We start from the raw sequence: 19,991 nt of genomic DNA, 5'->3' as shown, positions 1-19,991 counted from the left end.
ATGCCCCGTTTTTGTAATACAACAACGGGTTACGGAAGACCCGATGGAGAAGGCGCCTGCTGAATGGTCAGAATCTCAAGGTCAAGACATACAGTAGTCTTGTTTTGCATAATTAATCGTCGCATCTGCTCAATAGACTAACCAGAGGGTGTTTTGACTGAAATTTCAATCTGTTCAGCAGCCTGAGTTCTGTTTTGGAATATGATAATTTATGAAACACTATCTTTATCGGGCTCATTCTGCGTACAGCCACCTTTCATAAGACTTCAATTTCTACAGAAATGCTGTCATGGCAACTGATTGCCACGACTGTCATGAAATTAAATTATGTTGAACACTGGCCTGCTGCCACACACATACATTAATATTTTGTCATAATGTTCAAGGCTAGAGATGAAGTGCTTATTATAGTATGTAAATATGTTACAAAAATAAAATTTACTATGTAAAACTTGTCGTCCTCACCCAATGCACTACATACAGCTGTCCGTCCCACATTTTAACAACATTCAATATTGTTTTTTACAGCAGACATGTGTTGTGTATATGCACAGGCCTCTTGGTGTTGGTTTATAGAAAGTTTGTTGACCTTCAGTCACTCTGCATCAAGAATGCAAGTGAATGGAAAATTAATGAATATGGTGTCAGATGGTCATTCCCTGGAATTTAAAAGACAGTTTGTTTAAAGATGGGCTTTACTTGACCGGTATGTTTTATGTATCACATTTATGTACATTGTATGTGCACACATGTGCATATAATGTTGTTACATGTACATGTACATGTACATGTACATGAACATGTACATGTACATGTAGGTGGCATTTTGTAAAGATCTTGCCATATACTGAAGCAAGTCAATTTAAATTTTAATGTTCTTGCAGTGTGCATTGTCAGTATACACATCGCTGAATGCTCTTTGTTTTATCATATCGATCATGGCTTGTGTCTGGGATCAGGTGCAAAATGTTTAATACGCTCATCGTTCAGTGCCATCTGAATGATAGCTTAGAAGATGAAATATGCTGTAAGAACCTCTAGACTCAGCTTGACGTTTGCCTCATCATCTTGAAAACAAATTATTTATAAGATTAAGCCAAACTCAAGAGAATTTTTCCTTTCATACATACAGTGCAGAGTATCTGTTTATAATTTGTTACAGTGAATGTGCATGCGATGAAAGAGTTTTTGCAGATTGAAATAGCCATCTTGGCTTGTGCTGCATCCCTTGGTTATGTTCATGGTACGTGTTTTTTATATGGACGTGCATTAATGTGTGTTCAGGAACTGATGAGTTCCAGACGAGTACTAGGCCTGCGACAATTATTCAGTTATTCGATTGTTCAAATCGTCAGTCGGTTTTTCAGTTTAAATATTTTTTTTGATGTTAAATCAAAATCCTTTTAGTGAAAATCAAGGTGCTATTTTTTGATGATGTTCACGGTGTTTCCCCTGGTTAATGAACTGAGCGAGGTGGTAAAAATTCAAATTGATGATTGAAACAAAATTTACGCAGTCTGGCAAACTGAAAAGAATGTAGCGCTCACAAAAATGCGCGATGATTTCATCTACACAGTACACATTCATATCGTGAGTTCTTGTTACATAGAGGTCAAGGAAAAGGCTCATTGATTACACAAAATGAAAATATTTCGATTAGTTTTTCCTTGATTGCAAATCTTCACTGCGAGGTGGTGATATTGGCAAAAATTGAGCGAGGTGGTCACTGAAAGTAGTGAGGTGGGCCGCCTCACGTTTGAATGGGCAGGGGAAACACTGAACACCTACATGTACGATAACTTTTATTTAAAAAAAAGTACACAAATCAAGCGGTGCACAGAGTGAATAAAACGATTGAAAATACAGCCAAAGAAAACACACATAGCACATTGTCACACTGTGCCCGGATGTACCTTTCCCTTGCCATTTTACTGACTCGCGCTGTCCGCTCTGGACTTTTGGTGTGGGGGGGGGGGAATTGACCTGGCCACTTTTACTGGGTAAAAGTAACTACTGGACTCGGAAAAACTAACTGAGAGGAACGCTTTCGGGCTGTTTGTAACCGTAGCCTTGTTGAGTTTTACCAAAAAAGTCCAATGTGAATAACAGCTTTGGTATGAATCTTACTCTCTTCCAAAATACAGTGTCACGTTCCCAAATTTCCGGCCTGTGCCAACAGTTTATCCTTTTCGTGGCCTACTTTATACTGCACTGTATCATCACTGAGCATAGGGGAGTCATTGGGTGAAAGTTGACATGTGCCACCCAGTGTGTTTAAGTTTAACCCATAACATTCCTTAATTCTCACTCGCAACCCCAAACAAGCCCAGTGGAGGATGAATGGAAAAACCCACAAGGTCAATCATTGACTAGTGGGAAAGATACCATACCAACCTGATAATCTTTATCACTAATATTCAAGCCACAAATGTGCCTACCATGACATCTGGTATACCTGATACTGGTCATGTCAGTGGAGGGTGAATGGAAATTTTTTTCAAATGCCATGTAATCAGGAAGCAGAACTATTTTTTTTGGGCCTAAAATGGATACATGTTGTGCGGTCGGGCAACAGCGCAAATCTACTAATCGCACCCAACATCGACTAAAATGAGTAACATTTAGTACCATTTTTTTGCCAATTGCATTAGATTGAGATCTCTTCTCTGTCATGGCGTTGGCATTCTGGACATGAACGTATTTAATTTTTTTCAAATGCCATGTAATCAGGAAGCAGAACTATTTTTTTGGGCCTAACGTGAATACATGTTGTGCGGTCGGGTAACAGCGCAAATCTACCGATCGCACCCAACATAACTAAAATGTATAACATTTAGTACCATTTTTTTTGCCAATTGCATTAGATTGAGATCTCTTCTCTGTCATGGCTTTGGCATTCTGGACATGAACGTATAATTCACTTGGGTTCTTTCATGGTACAAACATTACATGCCTCGACCACATGGCAGATTGCCAACAGGATGTGCAGATACCTACATGTGTCTGCACTTAGTCTGCAGGGATCAACCATGTACACATACATTGAATCATTTGGCAACTGTTCAATAAAAAAGCTTTACATGTTACGGTACATGTAAAGTGCACCCCATCATATCATAATTTGGAAGGATTGTTCAATCTAGTGGGAGATGAAAGTGATAAACACTGTGCCAGGGCTGTTAAAGGGAATGTACATCATTGGCTTTTGCTGTAATTTTCAGAAATGAACTATTTGGGGGTTAATATAATAGAGCAAATATTGTTACACTGACATACTTGAAGTTTTGTGTTTGAAAATGCTGGAAAAAACCAAGAAAAACACAAATGTTCAAGTAGTCTGGTTCCCTGACTCCACTAAAGATGAAATGGATCAAAAATGCCAAAAAAATTGTAAGGTAAGGAAACCAGTCTAGCTGGCCTGCACCCGTTCATGAACATGGAACCAATAGCAAACAAATTTTGGACTGAAAAAAAATTGGAACAGTAGTTGAAAAATAGTTAGGTTTTTCCAACGGTGGTCGGCCGACCACCGTTGGAAGTGTATACAAAAGTACAACTTGAAAATGACTTCACACCAGGTGCCCTAATTTTACATGATGCTTTAGACTGTCATTTACCAACATCATAGTAAGGTATTTCGTAACAACTTGGTAGTTTTATTTTTCGATGTTTGCAAATGTTGTATTTTCCCTTTAACCTATTGACGTGTACATGTACATACATGGCAATTGTACTCTTTACTGGTACATGTAGTACATTGTACAACCCCATTGTTTGATGAGCTGTAAATGTTATTACCTGAAGTGTGCACAGTTGCACCAGGTGGCTCAAAGTGTGTTTAAACTGTGCTACTAGATTGTGTGGTTACAGGTATACATTGTAAAATGAATGTACATGTACATGTGGAGGATAATCGGCTTAATAAACGTGATCAACACCATGTTTATTACTCCTTGATGGAAAGGAATGGCCTGGTGTTTAATGGTTAGGAACTGTGTTTGGTTTAGCGTAAAATAAACACCGCAGAAAAAGACAGTCCACACTCATTGGAGGGGTCATAATTTTGAATCTGCTCCTCTTATGATGATGTCAGCTACATTTGTATATAGACCTTGGGGGATTTTGTTAGCTACATTTGAATACCCTGTTTGCTACCAAAGACTGTAAATCCTCCAAGATTGACAACGGTTCATGAAAATGATGCAGTTGGAAAAGTTGAAAATTAAAAAGATTACGCGAAGAGAAATTGCTAAACGTTACTACACTCCCATAATTGGTGCCTATCAATTGCACAGTGCCTGAGTAGAGCGCGGGTCATTCGAATAGCCCATGTGCTCCATTGCATACAAGCACTGTGCGATTGATGTTGCCTGGCTTTCATTTTGGGCAGTGTAACGTTGTCACGCTGCAATTTCCACTCGTTGAAGAAATTTGTCAACTAATACATTTTCATGGGACGGGCCATCAAATTGTCTATTGAGGGCGGTATTACAATTTACCATGACCACAACAACATACCGTATCTAATGAGTTATGTTGATGGAATGTCTGCAAGGAAACATGTACTTTTTTTTAGGAGGAATTTGTTAGCCAATAAATTTTCATCAATTTTTTGTTTTTCTCAACCACAGAATAAAGGGGAGAGCTACCGCGTTGCGGTGCAAACCGAAGTTCCTGAAGATGGCAGGAAGGCGGACGGCACCCCGCATCCCCAGAAGCATAAGAAGAGGACCAAGAAGCAAAAGAAGAAGGATCTCAATGAGTTGAAGAAGGAATTGGAATTGGTAAGAGGCTAGGGGGTTGATAGGCTAAAAAATAAGAGGCTAGGTTCCTGGGAAGAAGTAATAGTTATTGGCAAAAGAATTTAGGAGTTGGAATTGGTAAGATAATAAGAGTCTAGGGGCTAAAGAGATAATAAGTAACAACTTAGGGGGCAAGGGGATAGTAAGAAAGAGGCTAGGGGGTGCATGGGAAAAATTAAAGAGACAAGGAGTTGGAATATGTAAGAGGCTAGGGGGTTAAGGAGATTATGTGTTCAGCTTAGAGGGCAAGAGAGTATATGGGAAAATGTAATAGAAGGCAAGGAGTTTGGGAAGGATTTGGAATTGGTAAGAGGATAGGGGCTAAGGAGATACATTGTGTAATAAGTAACAACTTAGGAAGCAAGTGGTAGTAAGAGGCTGGGGTGCATGTTAAAATGTAATAGAAGGCATTGAGTATGGGAATGAATCAGAATTGGTAACAGAGGCTTGGGGCTTACGGGATAAGAAGTAACAGGTTAGGGGGGCAAGGGTGTAGTAAGAAAGGCTGGGGGAAGGGAAGATAATTATAATAGTTTCAAGGCAATCAGGCATGCAACTTTTCTTCGGATCAGCTGATTTCCTCTTTTTTTTATTCCCATTTCAGCCATTCAAAATAGAAAAACACTGTACAAAGTCTTCTGAATTTTGGAATTTCCTCTTTTTTTGTGATCGTACAGTTGCATGCCTGGGCAATGTGTTGGGGAGGGATTTGTATTGATAAGATGCTAGGGGCTTAGGAGATAATAAGTAACAGCTTAGGGAGCAAGGGGATAGTAAGAAAGAGGCTAGGGGTAAGGGAAGATGTAATAGTTACGAGGCGAGGAGTAAAAGAACGAAATTGGAATTGGTCAAAGGCTAGCGGGCTGAGGTGATAATACAGAAGGGGCAAGGCAGGAAGATGTAATAGTTAAAGAATCAAGGAATATGGGAAGGAATTGGAATTTGTAAGAGGCTAGGGAGTTAAGGGATAAATACTAAGAGGCAAGGTTAAGGGGATTCAGAATTGGTAAGAAGCTAGGGGGCCACTGGGATCGCTAATAAGAGGCTAATATGCGAAGGGGGAATTATGTAATAGAAACGAGGCAAGACATAAGAGAATGGGTTGGAAAGTGGATGCTTGGGGGAAATGATGGAATGATTAACAGGCTCGTGGGGATAGGAAAGAAACTGGAAAGCGGGGAAGCAGTATTTCAATAAATGCAGGAAATGTGTCATTTTCACTCTGCGTCCTTAAGATCACGTTTTTATATTTTTCCATTAGGACGAGCACAAGATTTCCCTTGATGAACTGTATGCCAGGCTTGGTACGCATCCTGATACGGTAAGTGTCGTGATAATGATCATTTCCCATGAACAGCGTAACTTGAGCTACAGGCCTGAATTTCTTTGGATAGATCAAGTTTAACCCATATCCGGAGTGCCAACACTTTGTGTACACATTGCCTTCACTAGACATGTATCTTGCAAAAAACGTGTGGCTGTTACCAGCACCGAATTATGGCTACGACTTGAAATTGCACACGAGTCTTATGGGACATGGCTGCAGTGGCTACCATAGACATGTGTGTAATATCAAGCCGTACCCAAGTCATTCTGACATCGATGTAACCGCCGGGCACCAACCAGTTAGTATAATACATGTGTGCAAATGACTTGGAACCAGCGTGTGTCAGCGTTTACCCTGCCCATTATGTTGAGCAATTGTTTAGAATGCATTGATACTTTTAATAATATAACCAAATATATGGATGTAATATGCACTGCTTCCCAACCCGGTGGAATGACCCATATACACTGTTAATTTACGCGCAGTTGAAAATGACTGCGCGGGTTGATTACTAATTTGGATTTTAAAAAGTTGGCAGCTATGTTGTATTGCCATGGCACTATGAGCAGTTGCCCTGCTAAGTGCAACAAGATGCAACAGAGCACGGGGACTTGGGTTGCTCGCTAAATGCAACAGTAGGCAACAGCAGTTTACCTTGGTGGCTCTCTGTTGCATTTAGCAGGATTAGGGGTAATCGTGTAAATGTCGCATCCTTGGAGACAACTCCTGTACCTCCGCTACCACACCCATGTTTACATTACATACCTAGTGTGGAATTCCTTTGTTTTCGTGTAGTTAAGAAAAACCTGTGATAAAAACTCATTTTACTCACACTGTGAAAAATCTTTCAACCCAAATCTTTGACTATGATTCCCTTGAGTGTTTCTCTTCATTTTGCGACAAATAAACCTAACCAAACAAATGCATCTAAACCTGTTTTCCAGAGAGGGGGAAACCTTGAGTGGACATGGGCAAGTCCACACAACGTATCTGAAAAATGGTTTATGTGGACATCTTTTGTTCGGAAGTCCACACAGTGAATGTAATGCTTGTACACTAGTTTATACACCCATACTGAAATTTGTATCCTTGTGGAGACATTTCTTTGTTTTCGAGTCTGAAAGTACAGTTTCAAAATGCTCGTATTTTAACCAGAATTAATTTCCTTGTCTGAAATTCGGACTTAATATCCCTTTCCTAAAACTCTACCATTTGCGACGATCAACACACCTTGGAAATTCCTAGTTTTTGAGTAAAATCCATATATTTCTTCGTAAAAACCTTGTGGAGACGTATTCATCTATAGAAATTGCCCTGTAGAGACGTATACAATCTTTTGTTCCCTATTCAGGCATGCAACTTTTCCTCGGATCAGCTGATTTCCTCTTTTTTTCACTTCCAATGTGTGCCATTGAAAATAGAAAAACACTGCACAAACTCTTGGGAAGATTTGAATTTCCTCTCTTTTTGTGACTTCCCAGTTGCATGCCTGCCTATTGTGTGCATGTCTCCAGAGGGCATGGTGTATCAGATCACCCACGCTGCTCTCTTCCGCAGAAGGCCCTTACATTTGGATTAACGAATTGCTCTATTACTACTTATTCAGGGTCTGACGAAAGCTCGTGCAGCGGAGATCTTGGCTCGGGACGGACCCAACGCTCTGACTCCGCCCAAGACCACCCCGGAATGGATCAAATTCTGCAAGCAGATGTTTGGTGGTTTCGCCACGCTGCTCTGGATCGGCTCGTTCCTGTGCTTCTTTGCGTTCGGAATTGAGGCGGCCAGTATTGATGAACCTAACAAGGACAATGTGAGTTGTTTTTGTTTTTGTTTTGTTACGCTTCTGGAAAATCACTCTATCTCTCCAAAGTTTTTTGTCAGTACATTTTTTGACTGAAACAAGGCATTTTTTGACTGAAACAAGGCAAATACCGAAGCCTCCCAAACAGTAGAAAATAAGTTCTTTTCCTGCATGTACCTTTTTAAAGAAATTTAAAATTCAAGCGGTAGAACATTTCTGTGGGTATGAGTGTAAGTACAACTACTTTGCAATGAGTATGAGTATTTTTGCAATGAGTAAGAGCACAAGTGTTTTGCAATGAGTATGAAAACGATGACAGGTCATTTTTATTCTTGCAAGTACTAGTAAGAGTTCACTCTAAGGAGTATGAGTATGAACCCAAAAAAATGTACTGGAGTACAAACACGAGTATGAGAACTGCAACAAAGGTAGAACGCCACGGTCCAGTGGTTACGGTGTTTGACTCATGTACGAAGGTGCGTGGGTTTGAACCCTGCCAGGAACATGGTGTTTGTGCCCTTGGGCAAGACACTTTACTACAATTGCCTCTCTCCACCCAGGAGTATAAATGGGTACCTGTGAGGGTCGAGGACCGATTGAGCGCTGATATCGGCTGCCGCGTGGTCCCATGGCCTGATGAACGGGGTAATAACTGTCAAGCGCTTTGAGATTGTTGATATGATAGAAAGCGCTATATAAGCACAATTATTATTATTATCAGACTAGTGAGTAGTTTGAGTGAACTGTCTCTGATGTATGGCTATCTCTCTGTGGCTTTGCAGTTGTACCTGGGTGTCGTGCTAGCCACTGTGGTCATCGTGACGGGTTGCTTCTCTTACTACCAGGAAGCCAAGAGCTCTAAAATCATGGAGAGTTTTAAACACATGGTACCGCAGGTAGGTATCAGTAGGGCATCCGGGAATGTAAGAGTCTTGCACACTTTCACAAATCTCTGCGTTCAACTCGGATCCAGGACAGAGATTTTGGAGATTTTCGGATTTCTTTGAACATGAACAAGAATCCAACACGGCTTCTACGTGGGTCCTGTGCTCTGCATGGGTACATTCCAGCACTGGTAAATCCGGCACTGGTAAAATGCGGCACTGGTAAAATCCAGCACTGGTGAAATCCGGCACTGGTAAAATCTGGCACTGGTAAAATCCGGCATTGGTAAAATCTGGCACTGGTAAAATCCGGCATTGGTAAAATCCAGCACTGGTGAAATCCGGCACTGGTAAAATCTGGCACTGGTAAAATCCGGCATTGGTAAAATCCGGCACTGGTAAAATCCGGCACTGCTAAAATCCGGCACTGGTAAAATCCGGCACTGGTAAAATCTGGCACTGGTTAAAATCTGGCACTGGTAAAATCCAGCACTGGTAAAATCTAGTCAAAAGAGGGCGCACCTCAAGTAGGGCACAAATACAAGAGGGCTGTTTAAACAGACAGACGCCATTTTAAGTAGCGGCGGGCTAAAAATTACTATACCGAACTATCTTTATAAAGAACAGTTTTTGTGGATCCCGTGATGTTTGGTATAACGGCGTTCCACTGTTCTTATATCTCCGTAGTGAATTTGTGTGTCTTTTTCACCTGCTTAAAAACAATTTATAAGTAATGAATTCGAACGTTTTACTTCAGGGAACATTTTTTTCTTTCCTTTGCAATTCCAGGAAGCTTTAGTATTCCGTGATGGTGCATGGTCCTCATTAAACGCTACTGAAGTTGTCGTAGGTGACATTGTAGAAGTCAAAGGAGGCGACAGGATACCGGCTGACATCAGGGTCATAGAAGCAAGAAGTTTGAAGGTGAGGGAACCGATGAATGGCTTAGAGATTTGGAGGATATGCTGTTACTTTGAACACAGCAATCTGTGGCTTATCCAGTCATGTTTTTACCGGTTTTTTTTTTAAATGAAGTAACACAAATTTGGGCCACTGTTTTAGAATAATTACCTGTTTTTTTATCCCCTTGGACCCAAAACCTGGATAAATGATACTGACAGCAACTCATCTCAAACAAGTGCTGCTAAGTTTTTCAATTATTTTGTTGACTTAATTATGTTTTCTTCCTTCTCTTCGTTTGGCCAGGTTGATAATTCCTCTTTAACCGGGGAGTCTGAGCCCCAGAGCCGCTCTCCAGACTTTACTCATGAAAACCCGCTAGAGACTAGGAATATTGCTTTCTTTTCAACTAATTGTGTTGAAGGTGAGTCAACATAGTTTTTATTGTATTATATTTAAAAAAACAAACAAAAAAAAAACACATGTAGTAGAGCATAACGTCATGATGTCTAAAACTATTGCTTCGAACAAACAACAAATGGTGCTCTGAGTCGCTAAACAAATTGCCTACTGGGCCCAATTTGACGGCGCTGCTAAGCACAAAAATTTGCTCAGCACAAAAACAGTCTGGCTTATAAAAGCAGGTTACCAGCCAAAACTCCATGTGAGTTTCATGCTAAGCAAACATCAGCTGAATACTAATCACGAGATATATACATCGCGTGGAGTTTTAGCTGGTAACCTGCTTTTATAAGCCAGACTTTTTTTGCGCTAAGCAAATTTTTGTGCGAGCACCGCTGTGAAAATGCCTACAGCTGAAATCCAAAGCCTGGGGTTTGAGCAAAAAGTGCATTCATCCTCGATCCTCCGACATCCTCCTCCTTTTCAAACACCATTCATCCTCAATCCTTCAAAATCCTCCAAAACTGCCTGGAGAATTTTGGAGGATTGAGGTGGGTTAGTGTTAAAGGTGGGTGTATATTTATCCAATTCTTGTTTTGGTAGGTACGGGCAAGGGTGTGGTGATCCAGTGTGGTGATATCACCGTCATGGGTCGCATCGCCAACCTGGCCTCGGGCCTGGACACTGGCAAGACCCCCATCGCCCGGGAGCTGGAGCACTTCATCCACATCATCACCTCGGTGGCCGTCTTCCTGGGCGTGTCCTTCTTCATCCTGTCCTTCCCGCTGGGCTACGAGTGGCTGGAGGCCGTCATCTTCCTGATCGGCATTATCGTGGCCAACGTGCCCGAGGGTCTACTGGCTACTGTCACTGTAAGTCTCATACCAGTAGGGGTGTAAAGATACCAACTTTTACAATCGCCTAGGGCTAAGGGTTAGTGTTCTGTATCTGTGTCAGTTGATTATAGTCAGTAAAGCATCCCAAGGGAGACATCACACCAACTTAGAGAGAAGACAACGAGAAGAAATTGCAGCTTTAGAGGTGGGAGGAAAAGCCCAGGAGATATTCTGGGGAAAACCCACGGAATCAGGTATGGACTGAAAACCCAATCCACATATTGACCCAGGCGGGATTCGAACCCGGGTCACAGCGGTGGAAGGCAAGGAGAGTATCGCTTCGCCAACCTGACTCCCCTGTTACAGTCCTTCTGATTTGAGGCGTGCGATCGCAGACCCCACGCCATCGCACGCCTAAAAGCTTCCCGAGAAGTGTGAATAATTGCACGCCTGAATTTCCTTGGACCACAGATCACACACCTAGAAAACCACACACCTAGAAAAAACACACACCTAAAAGCTTCCTGAGAAGTGTGAATAATTGCACGCCTGAATTTCCTTGGACCACAGATCACACACCTAGAAAACCACACACCTAGAAAACCACACACCTAGAAAAAACACACACCTAAAAGCTTCCTGAGAAGTGTGAATAATTGCACGCCTGAATTTCCTTGGACCACAGAATCACACACCGAGATAATCACACACGTAGAAAAATCACACGCCTAGAAAAATCACACGCCTAGAAAAACCACACGCCTAGAAAAATCACACGCCTAGAAAAACCACACGCCTAGAAAAATCACACGCCTAGAAAAACCACACGCCTAGAAAAATCACACGCCTAGAAAAACCACACGCCTAGAAAAATCACACGCCTAGAAAAACCACACGCCTAGAAAAATCACACGCCTAGAAAAACCACACGCCTAGAAAAATACAGGTGTGCATTTTTTTCCCACACGCCTGTGATTTTCAAATCAGAAGGAATGCTGTTAGGGGTTAGAGTAAGGGGTTAGGTTTAGAGTGCGGGTTAGGGCTAGGGCTAGGGTGAGGGTAAAGTTTGTGCACAAGTCTTTGAAAGTGTTGTCCTATTGTGGTTGTTAGTGTAATTATTATTGTTATAAATTGGGAAGTGTCCATTGGCCATCTGGGTCATTCTATAAATTTGGGGTCCACTTTTTTCCCCGTCCCTGTTACATCTGACGTCTATGATTGTATAATTCTGATGCACTCCTTAATGCAGTCATCCTCCAAGAGTGATTATGAATAGCAAACTACCTACCCAACAAATAAACAATCATTTGAAGTCACTTTTAATGATGCTTGAATGGCAAATTACAAAGTACCAAGGTAACAGGGACAGGATAAATGTCACACTTTGGATCCCAAATTTATAGAATGACCCATCTACATACTCTTGCTCCCCACTCAGGTGTGTCTGACTCTGACTGCCAAGCGTATGGCCAGCAAGAACTGCCTGGTCAAGAACCTAGAGGCCGTGGAGACCCTGGGCAGCACCTCCACCATCTGCTCCGACAAGACGGGCACCCTGACCCAGAACCGAATGACCGTGGCCCACATGTGGTTTGACAACACCATCGTGGAAGCAGACACTACCGAGGACCAGTCTGGTATGGACAAATTCTAGATAAAGATGAACAGGTGGATGACTTTTGGGCATAGTGTGCAAGGGATATATCTCAAAACCGGCATTGTAATTGTCAAGCAAATGATACTTAGGTTTCTGCTGGTGCAATCTAAGGCCAAAAAAAAAAAAATATTCGGTCTCTGGTCAGACCAAAGTTCCGGAATTGACGCGGCCACGCGGTTTTTTTTTTTTTTTTTTTTTTTTTTCTTTTTTCTTCAAGCTTGGATTGTACAGACAAGGTAGGTACTATTTTGCTTTTTTGGTGTCCTCATGTACATTGGTGTCCTCCATAATTTGCCTTGGTGCTTTCGATCATTTGCCTTGGTGCAATTTCCCATTCCTTGGTGCTCTTTGGTAAAAAAAATTGAGGAGGTGCGGAAATAGAGGGCGCTGTTGGAGCTACCGCGGAACATTTTGGGGAAAAAAAGATCGACGCGCATGATTAAAATTGACGCGCGCGCTGACCAGAGACCGACTTATTATTTTTTTTGGCCTAATAATCGTTCCAAAATGGCAATCGTATGGACTGCGTGCAGGAACAATAGGTGACAATTTTTTTTAAACACTTAAGAAAGCTGCAGCAGAAGGAACACACACTGCTGGGGTGCTGTGGTCCAATGGTTACGGTGTTCGATTTGTGTGCCGTGGTACATGAGTTCGAATCCTGACCGTGGGAACATGGTGCTTGTGCTCTTGAGCAAGGCACTTTACCATTATTGCTTCATCCTTCAGATGGGACGTAAAGCCGTAGGTCCCGTGTGTTGTGTATTGCACGTTAAAGAACCCAGTAACACTTAACGCTAAGAGAAGGGGTTTGCCCGGGTGTTTCTGGCAGTGGCTGCAATATGCACCGCAGCACCTTGTCAACCCTTATAAGGTGCTACAGTGCCTTGAGTACATGTACCTAATTGTTGGTAGATAGGTGCGCTATATAAGAGTCCGTTGTTATTATTATTCGCACATACTGGATTGCGTGCATGTGGCCCGATGTACAGCAGGATTAGTTATACTCAGAGTGTGCACAGGGGCCAATTTCAGGGCGCTGCTAAGCACAAAAATTTGCTTAGCACAAAAAAAGTCTGGCTTATAAAAGCAGGTTACCAGCCAAAACTCCATGCGATGTATATTGCTCTTGAGTAGTATTGAGCTGTTGTTTGCTATAGCATGAAAATCACATGGAGTTTTGGCTGGTAACCTGCTTTTATAAGCCAGACCTATTTTGTGCTAAGCACATTTTTTTGCTTAGCAGCGCCGTGAAATTGAGCCCTGGCCAGTTGCATCTGCGCATCAGAATCAGGTGTCCAGGGTAATGCCTAACACCCAAGCATGTATCGTGCCAATAAGTCAAAAAGGAAAGAAAAAAAAAACCGATTGAACTCACTATTTTAGAAATAAATGAAATCACTGTATGAAGTGTTGAAAACTGTCAAGCTTCCTTTTTGGGCATGAGGCTTGGTGGTTACAGTTCTCAGTTGCGAGGCCCACTGGCCAGTCGCACGCGTGCACAGAGGTAATTTATAAGCATATAAGTATATGAGGTAATTTATATGCAACGCAGTGTATACAAAGTAAACAGTGATATTTATGGACAGGACACATGGCCGTTCTAGACCAGTGAAATAGCAGTTGTCAAAAGACGGGCTTTACTGTGAATATACAACAAGTGCTTTTGCAGTAATTTTCAGAAATGGATGGATTTGGGGGTTAGTATTTGATAGCAAATATTGTTACACTGACTTGGTTGAAGTTTTGTGTTCGTCGATGCCAGAAAAAGCCAAGAAAAACAATCATGTTCTTGTAGTCTTGAAGCAGTAAAGTCTGGTTCCCTGAAGCTTGTAAGGTCAGGGAACCAGTCTTGCTGGCTTGTACCCGTCCACATGCGTGTAATCTATTGCAAAGAAAAGGCAGACTAACCAAATATGGTGAATTAGGGGCAGTATTTGAAAAAAAGCCAGTTTTTTTCCCCAAATGCTGGTCGGCTGACCAGCGTTGGAAAATTGATACAAGTACACCGATTTTCTTGAAAATGACAGCACACCAGATGCCATGATTTTACACGATGCTTGAGACTGTCATTCACTAACAGTCCAGTAAGGTGCTTCATAAGAATTTAGTAGTTTTGTTTTTTGATGATTTTGCAAATGTTGTATATTCCCTTTAACAAAAATATTTTGATGATTTTGCATAAAGGACACTATCTCAACCTGCGGGGTTTTCCTGCTTTTGTCTCTCTCTATTCACAGGTGATACATTGGACAAGACTACTCCTAGCTGGAAAGCTCTGGCTCGTATTGCTTGTCTGTGCAACAGGTCAGAGTTCAAGGCAGGCCAAGAGGCGGTCCCTATCCTAAACAGGTGGGTACATAACTGGGGGGAAAACAGCTTGACAGTTTTGCTCATTACGACCCAATTTAAAGTTATAGTCCATCATTTGTAATTTGTGCATTTTGTTCGTTTGAAGCAACAAAAGTGCTCAAAATCTAAAGAAGGGTACTGAACAAATAACCTGATAAAGTTTCAGCTCAGCTTCAGCTGTATATTCCAAGAAAAACAGCATTTTAGGATCTCAATTTCAAATCAAAAGTTGCAGAATCATGTTTTGAATTGCGCCTAAATTCAGCGTCCGAGACACGTTCTCGCTGAGCCGAATGCAGCTACGCGATGTCGCGCACTGATCTGACGAATTATAGCAACCGCGTGTGCGTCGTGCCAATGCTTGCGCGCGCTTCGCCGAATAACAAAACGAACTACTAATTTAAATTTTCATTCGGCACGTCTTAAGAAGTACCGTTGGAAATGCCTTCTTTCATTGATTACTTCAAAATGACAGCTTGCCAGAAAGAATAATTTCACAGAGAGTTTAGTCCCCTTACTATCTTTCAACCAAGTATGTTTTTCAACAATAATTACGCCAGTTACTTTTCGGATAGCTGCAAATGATGGACTATAGCTTTAAGACGGGATTTTGACTAGTCTTTTGTCCTCTGACTGATTGAGTGAATGGCTGTGTCACTGAATGAATATAGACAACATTTGAGTCCAGCTCCATCAAAGCAAACCCATTCCTGTTTTTAATTGGCAATTACTAGGCCATCAGCCTGGGGGTTTGGTCGGTATCAAATGAGGGGAATAATGCTCATTGTGATTTTTGGCAAGGTATGCACCCCTGTAGTTGGAAAATATTCGATGGGATTGCAGCGGTGGCTGCTTTTTGGGTGCTATCACTTTTTTTTTCATAAAAATGGCATCCAAACTATGCTTGTTAGGCCAAAAAAAAAATATTTGGTCTCTGGTTAGACCAAAGTTCCGGAATTGACGCGGCCACGCGGCTTTTTTTTTTTTTTTTTTGCTTTTATTTTTTGTTCAAGCTTGGATTGTACAGACAAGGTGGGGTACTATTTTGCTTTTTTGGTGTCCTCATGTACATTGGTGTCCTCCATAATTTGCCTTGGTGCTTTCGATAATTTGCCTTAGTGCAATTTCCCATTCCTTGGTGCTCTTTGGTAAAAAAAAATTGAGGAGGTGCGGAAATAGAGGGCGCTGCTGGAGCTACCGCGGAACATTTTGAGGGAAAAAAAAGATCGACGCGCATGATTAAAATCGACGCGCGCTGACCAGAGACCGACTTCTTTTTTTATTTTTTGGCCTTACCACATATAATTAATCTGGTTCAAGCATATTGGCGGTCATTTAAAAGCGATAACACCCCAAAAACTGTCGCCGCTCACACTGCAAAGCTATCACACATTTTCCAATTATAGATGTGTATACCTTGCCAAAAATTGCTTTGAGCATTGCTCTTTTTTGATCATTTGATACCGGTGGCCTAATTTTTGGACCGAATCTGATAGCCTATACCTGAAAATGTACCTTTTTTTAACGAGAAATTACTTGCTCAAATTGAAGATAGGGCTGGTACCACTGATCTCTATATAAAGACTGGATAGCGGATATCCATACACCATTCACACAGTAGACTTTGCATATTGACCAATTCGCCCCTGGTCTCACGAAGATGGCCGCGTATGTTACGAACGTTCTACGCGTATATATAGCGCGCACTGTATCAAGAGTTGAGGCGCATTTTGGTCACGTACACATATTATGATGCTCTAAATAGGACACATTTCCGTAGAGATTATTATTTCCAAAACGCCGAAAAAGTGAACTGCAGCATTATAAAAGTAAACCACGACGTAAGAGAAAATTGCAAACCTTGGTCAGTGGTGGTGGTCAAAATACATATGGGTCATTCCATGAAGTTGGGTACACAATCAATGCATCAGTGACAGTGGTCCAGTGAAAACAAAGTGCTGTTATTTTTTTTTTGGACAAATTAATCACATTTTTTATCGATCTCGATTTATTGAGGATGAATGGGCGAACAAGAAAAAAAAATTTTTTGGGACCTCCAATTGGTCGAAACCCAAACTACGTCACCAAAATATCATGGTATCCATGTTTATTTTAAGAATATTTTGTGACTTGAAACATACTCGGTCTTCAATGTACGATTCTGTGTTCCCAAGAGTATATTTTAAATAATGTTTTGCAAATAAAGTTGAACCAATAGACCGTTTACGATTCCCTGATTGTTATTTATTCCATGCGTCTTGCATTTCTGAAGTATCGATCACGGAAGTCTCAGCGCCCATCGTAACATTTCGTGTCAGCAATGTTGCGAGGTGAAACCGAAATTTACCGACATACTGTAAAATGTCAGAGTCATTTAGAAGACCCAAATAACGAATTCCACGAGAAACAGTAGCATTCCATTCGTATCCAACCAGAAATCATGAAAAAAACTACACGATTTTTAAAAAACAACCGTGGTTACTCACTGGTAGTTGACTTCGCATCCACTAAAAAACGTGACGACGTGATAATTAAATGCGATCGCGCGTGCGCCCTCTATAGATTTTCTGGATGAACGTCTTGCGATCAAAGTACCCGGATGCAACCCTTGCTTTGTTGCAAGAAGAAACCCGCGTGCTTTCGGCAACTTTTCCATCGTGGGTGCCAATAGTTTTGGTGTCATTTTTTTACGGTGTGATGTCAGTTACGAGGTATACCACATTCGGGGAGGACAAACAAGGGTTAGATTACAGATTTACCAACACGGTGCCTGGTAATCCCGAAGAACTACTCCCTGTGTATGCTGAAACATGAATAACATCTCAAACAATTGTTGCAGTATAGTTGACACGCTAAAACCTGCACTTTAGCTACGGAATGGATACGAAACAAAATGGTAACCGCGTGACGACGTGATATTCCATTTCCGTGATTTGGCATAAAACATGCTCATGCACGGTCAAACGGCCTCCAAATTACTAGATATGCCACATGAAGTACAAGTAGACATCGATGATTAAGATGGTTGTACTTAAGTTTACTTACGATCCGGAAGAAAAGTGAAATTTTCCGTTCATTTCGGAGAGCTCCCCTCGCGATCTTGAACACGTTAAATTTCCGATCGTGTTTAATGTTTGAACGACGCGATTTCTTCTACATGCCCAGCGTACATTCGATGGTCCCCGTATCCCGAGTGCGATTCCGTTACCGAGCGCGCGCGATGCATCGATTATGATAATGAGTAGACTGGATCACGTTTGTAAACACATGTGCATTTCAAACGATAATAGGGAGTCGGGAACTAGCGCAGCTTTTATGGCGGGTACCAGTTCAAGCTGGTTCCCGATTCCCTTTTACAGTTCAAAATGCACATGTATGTGTTTACAAACGTGACTCATTATCATAATCGTGCGCGCTCGGTAACGGAATCGCACACGGGATACGGGGACCATCGAATGTACACTGGGCATGTAGAAGAAATCGCGTCGTTCAAACATTAAACACGATCGGAAATTTAACGTGTTCAAGATCGCGAGGGGAGCTCTCCGAAATGAACGGAAAATTTCACTTTTCTTCCGGATCGTAAGTAAACTTAAGTACAACCATCTTAATCATCGATATCTACTTGTACTTCAGGTGGCATATCTAGTAATTTGGAGGCCGTTTTGAAGGTGAAATCTGATGTTTTTTGTTGGAAAATGTTGGTTTGGGACAGTGACAGGATGATGTTGCCCAGGTCGCGGTATTAGCTTGGACCCCACTATCGCCAGACCATGTCCAAAATGTTAAAAAAGGCGATAAGTTGGGTCCAAGTTACTCGGACTAGAAGAGGCTAAGCTTTCACAAATGACGCTAAATATGTGTCCCGAAACCCTAACTGAAATTGCACATCGTAATGGAAATATCACGACGTGGTTTCCATGCGACGGTGTGGTACGATTATGTGTTTTGGCCTGTGCTTTTGCCTGCGTTGGATGGTCAACGTCTGATCTATTAAAAATGGGGTCCTTTTCATTTATCTGTTTGAAGGGGGTTTGAAAGTTGGTGATTTTTACTGAAGTTAGTCTAAAATAAGAGGGGAAGTGTCAACATTGATTGGTCACAGGCCAGGATACCGCCAGACCATTCCATTCTCATAATGGGGGTGGAGCATCATGTGATTTTCTTTCTCTGGTTTGAATTAAGATATTTCAACATTTTTTTCAAACAAAAGAAACAAAACACATAAGAATAAATACTACAAAACTAAAAAAAAAATCTTCCCCTAAGAAATAAATTCATAATTTGCATTGATTTAGGCTTCAGCATGTTCAGTAAATTCATCCATTTGGGAATGGTTAATCCAAGGAACAATGCATCCAACAACACTGTTATGTAATGGGTACTAGAGGGTGGGAATGGAGTGGGGAAGGGGAGGGTAGAGTGGGGAAGGGGGGGGGGGGGGGTAGGGGAGGGTAGGGACGGGATACGGGAAGGATGGGGATGGCAAAATGGTGTAGGCATCACATCTTGAGATGTAATCAGAACGTTCGATAATTTGGCATCCATGTTACATGTGAAACCCAACCCTGTCCAATAATGGGAGTCTCGAAGCTAAACTCTCTCACATCTTTAGCTGATGTTTCAAATTTGTTCATTTTTAATTAATATACCGGTAAATGAAGTTTTACTCATTTTTTTATCAAGTTTAAAGTTTATTACCTGATTAAGACTGAATTGTTTGTGATGGACTTATGATGGACTTGCAGGGACTTGTGATGGACTCGACTACAACACTGTTATGTAATGGGTACTAGAAGGGTGGGAATGGAGTGGGGGAGGGTGGGGTGGGGTAGAGGAGGGTAGGGACGGGATACGGGAAGGATGGGGACCGCAAAATAGTTTAGGCATCACATCTTGAGATGTAATCGGAACTTTCGATAATTTGGCATCCATGTTACATGTGAAACCCAACCCTGTCCAATATGTTATGGGTACTAGAAGGGTGGGAATGGAGTGGGGGAGGGTGGGGTGGGGTAGAGGAGGGTAGG

General features: G+C 41.7%; 1 protein-coding gene across 1 annotated transcript in view; it reads left to right on the top strand.

The window, feature by feature from the left end:
• Positions 1-19,991, top strand: part of LOC119735694 (sodium/potassium-transporting ATPase subunit alpha-3-like) — a 60,876-nt gene that overhangs the window by 17,428 nt on the left and 23,457 nt on the right. The window contains exons 2-10 of the mRNA XM_038209549.1: positions 4,632-4,784; positions 6,064-6,123; positions 7,736-7,939; positions 8,713-8,826; positions 9,604-9,738; positions 10,021-10,138; positions 10,720-10,988; positions 12,391-12,589; positions 14,850-14,961. Coding sequence (XP_038065477.1) covers positions 4,632-4,784; positions 6,064-6,123; positions 7,736-7,939; positions 8,713-8,826; positions 9,604-9,738; positions 10,021-10,138; positions 10,720-10,988; positions 12,391-12,589; positions 14,850-14,961 — 1,364 coding nt within the window. The remainder of the gene's footprint in view (positions 1-4,631; positions 4,785-6,063; positions 6,124-7,735; positions 7,940-8,712; positions 8,827-9,603; positions 9,739-10,020; positions 10,139-10,719; positions 10,989-12,390; positions 12,590-14,849; positions 14,962-19,991) is intronic.

Source organism: Patiria miniata, unplaced genomic scaffold (assembly GCF_015706575.1).
Source record: "Patiria miniata isolate m_02_andy unplaced genomic scaffold, ASM1570657v1 HiC_scaffold_29, whole genome shotgun sequence".
Classification (NCBI taxonomy): domain Eukaryota; kingdom Metazoa; phylum Echinodermata; class Asteroidea; order Valvatida; family Asterinidae; genus Patiria; species Patiria miniata.
Note: the sequence above shows the minus strand (reverse complement) of the source record. Positions and strands in the feature narration are given on the sequence as shown.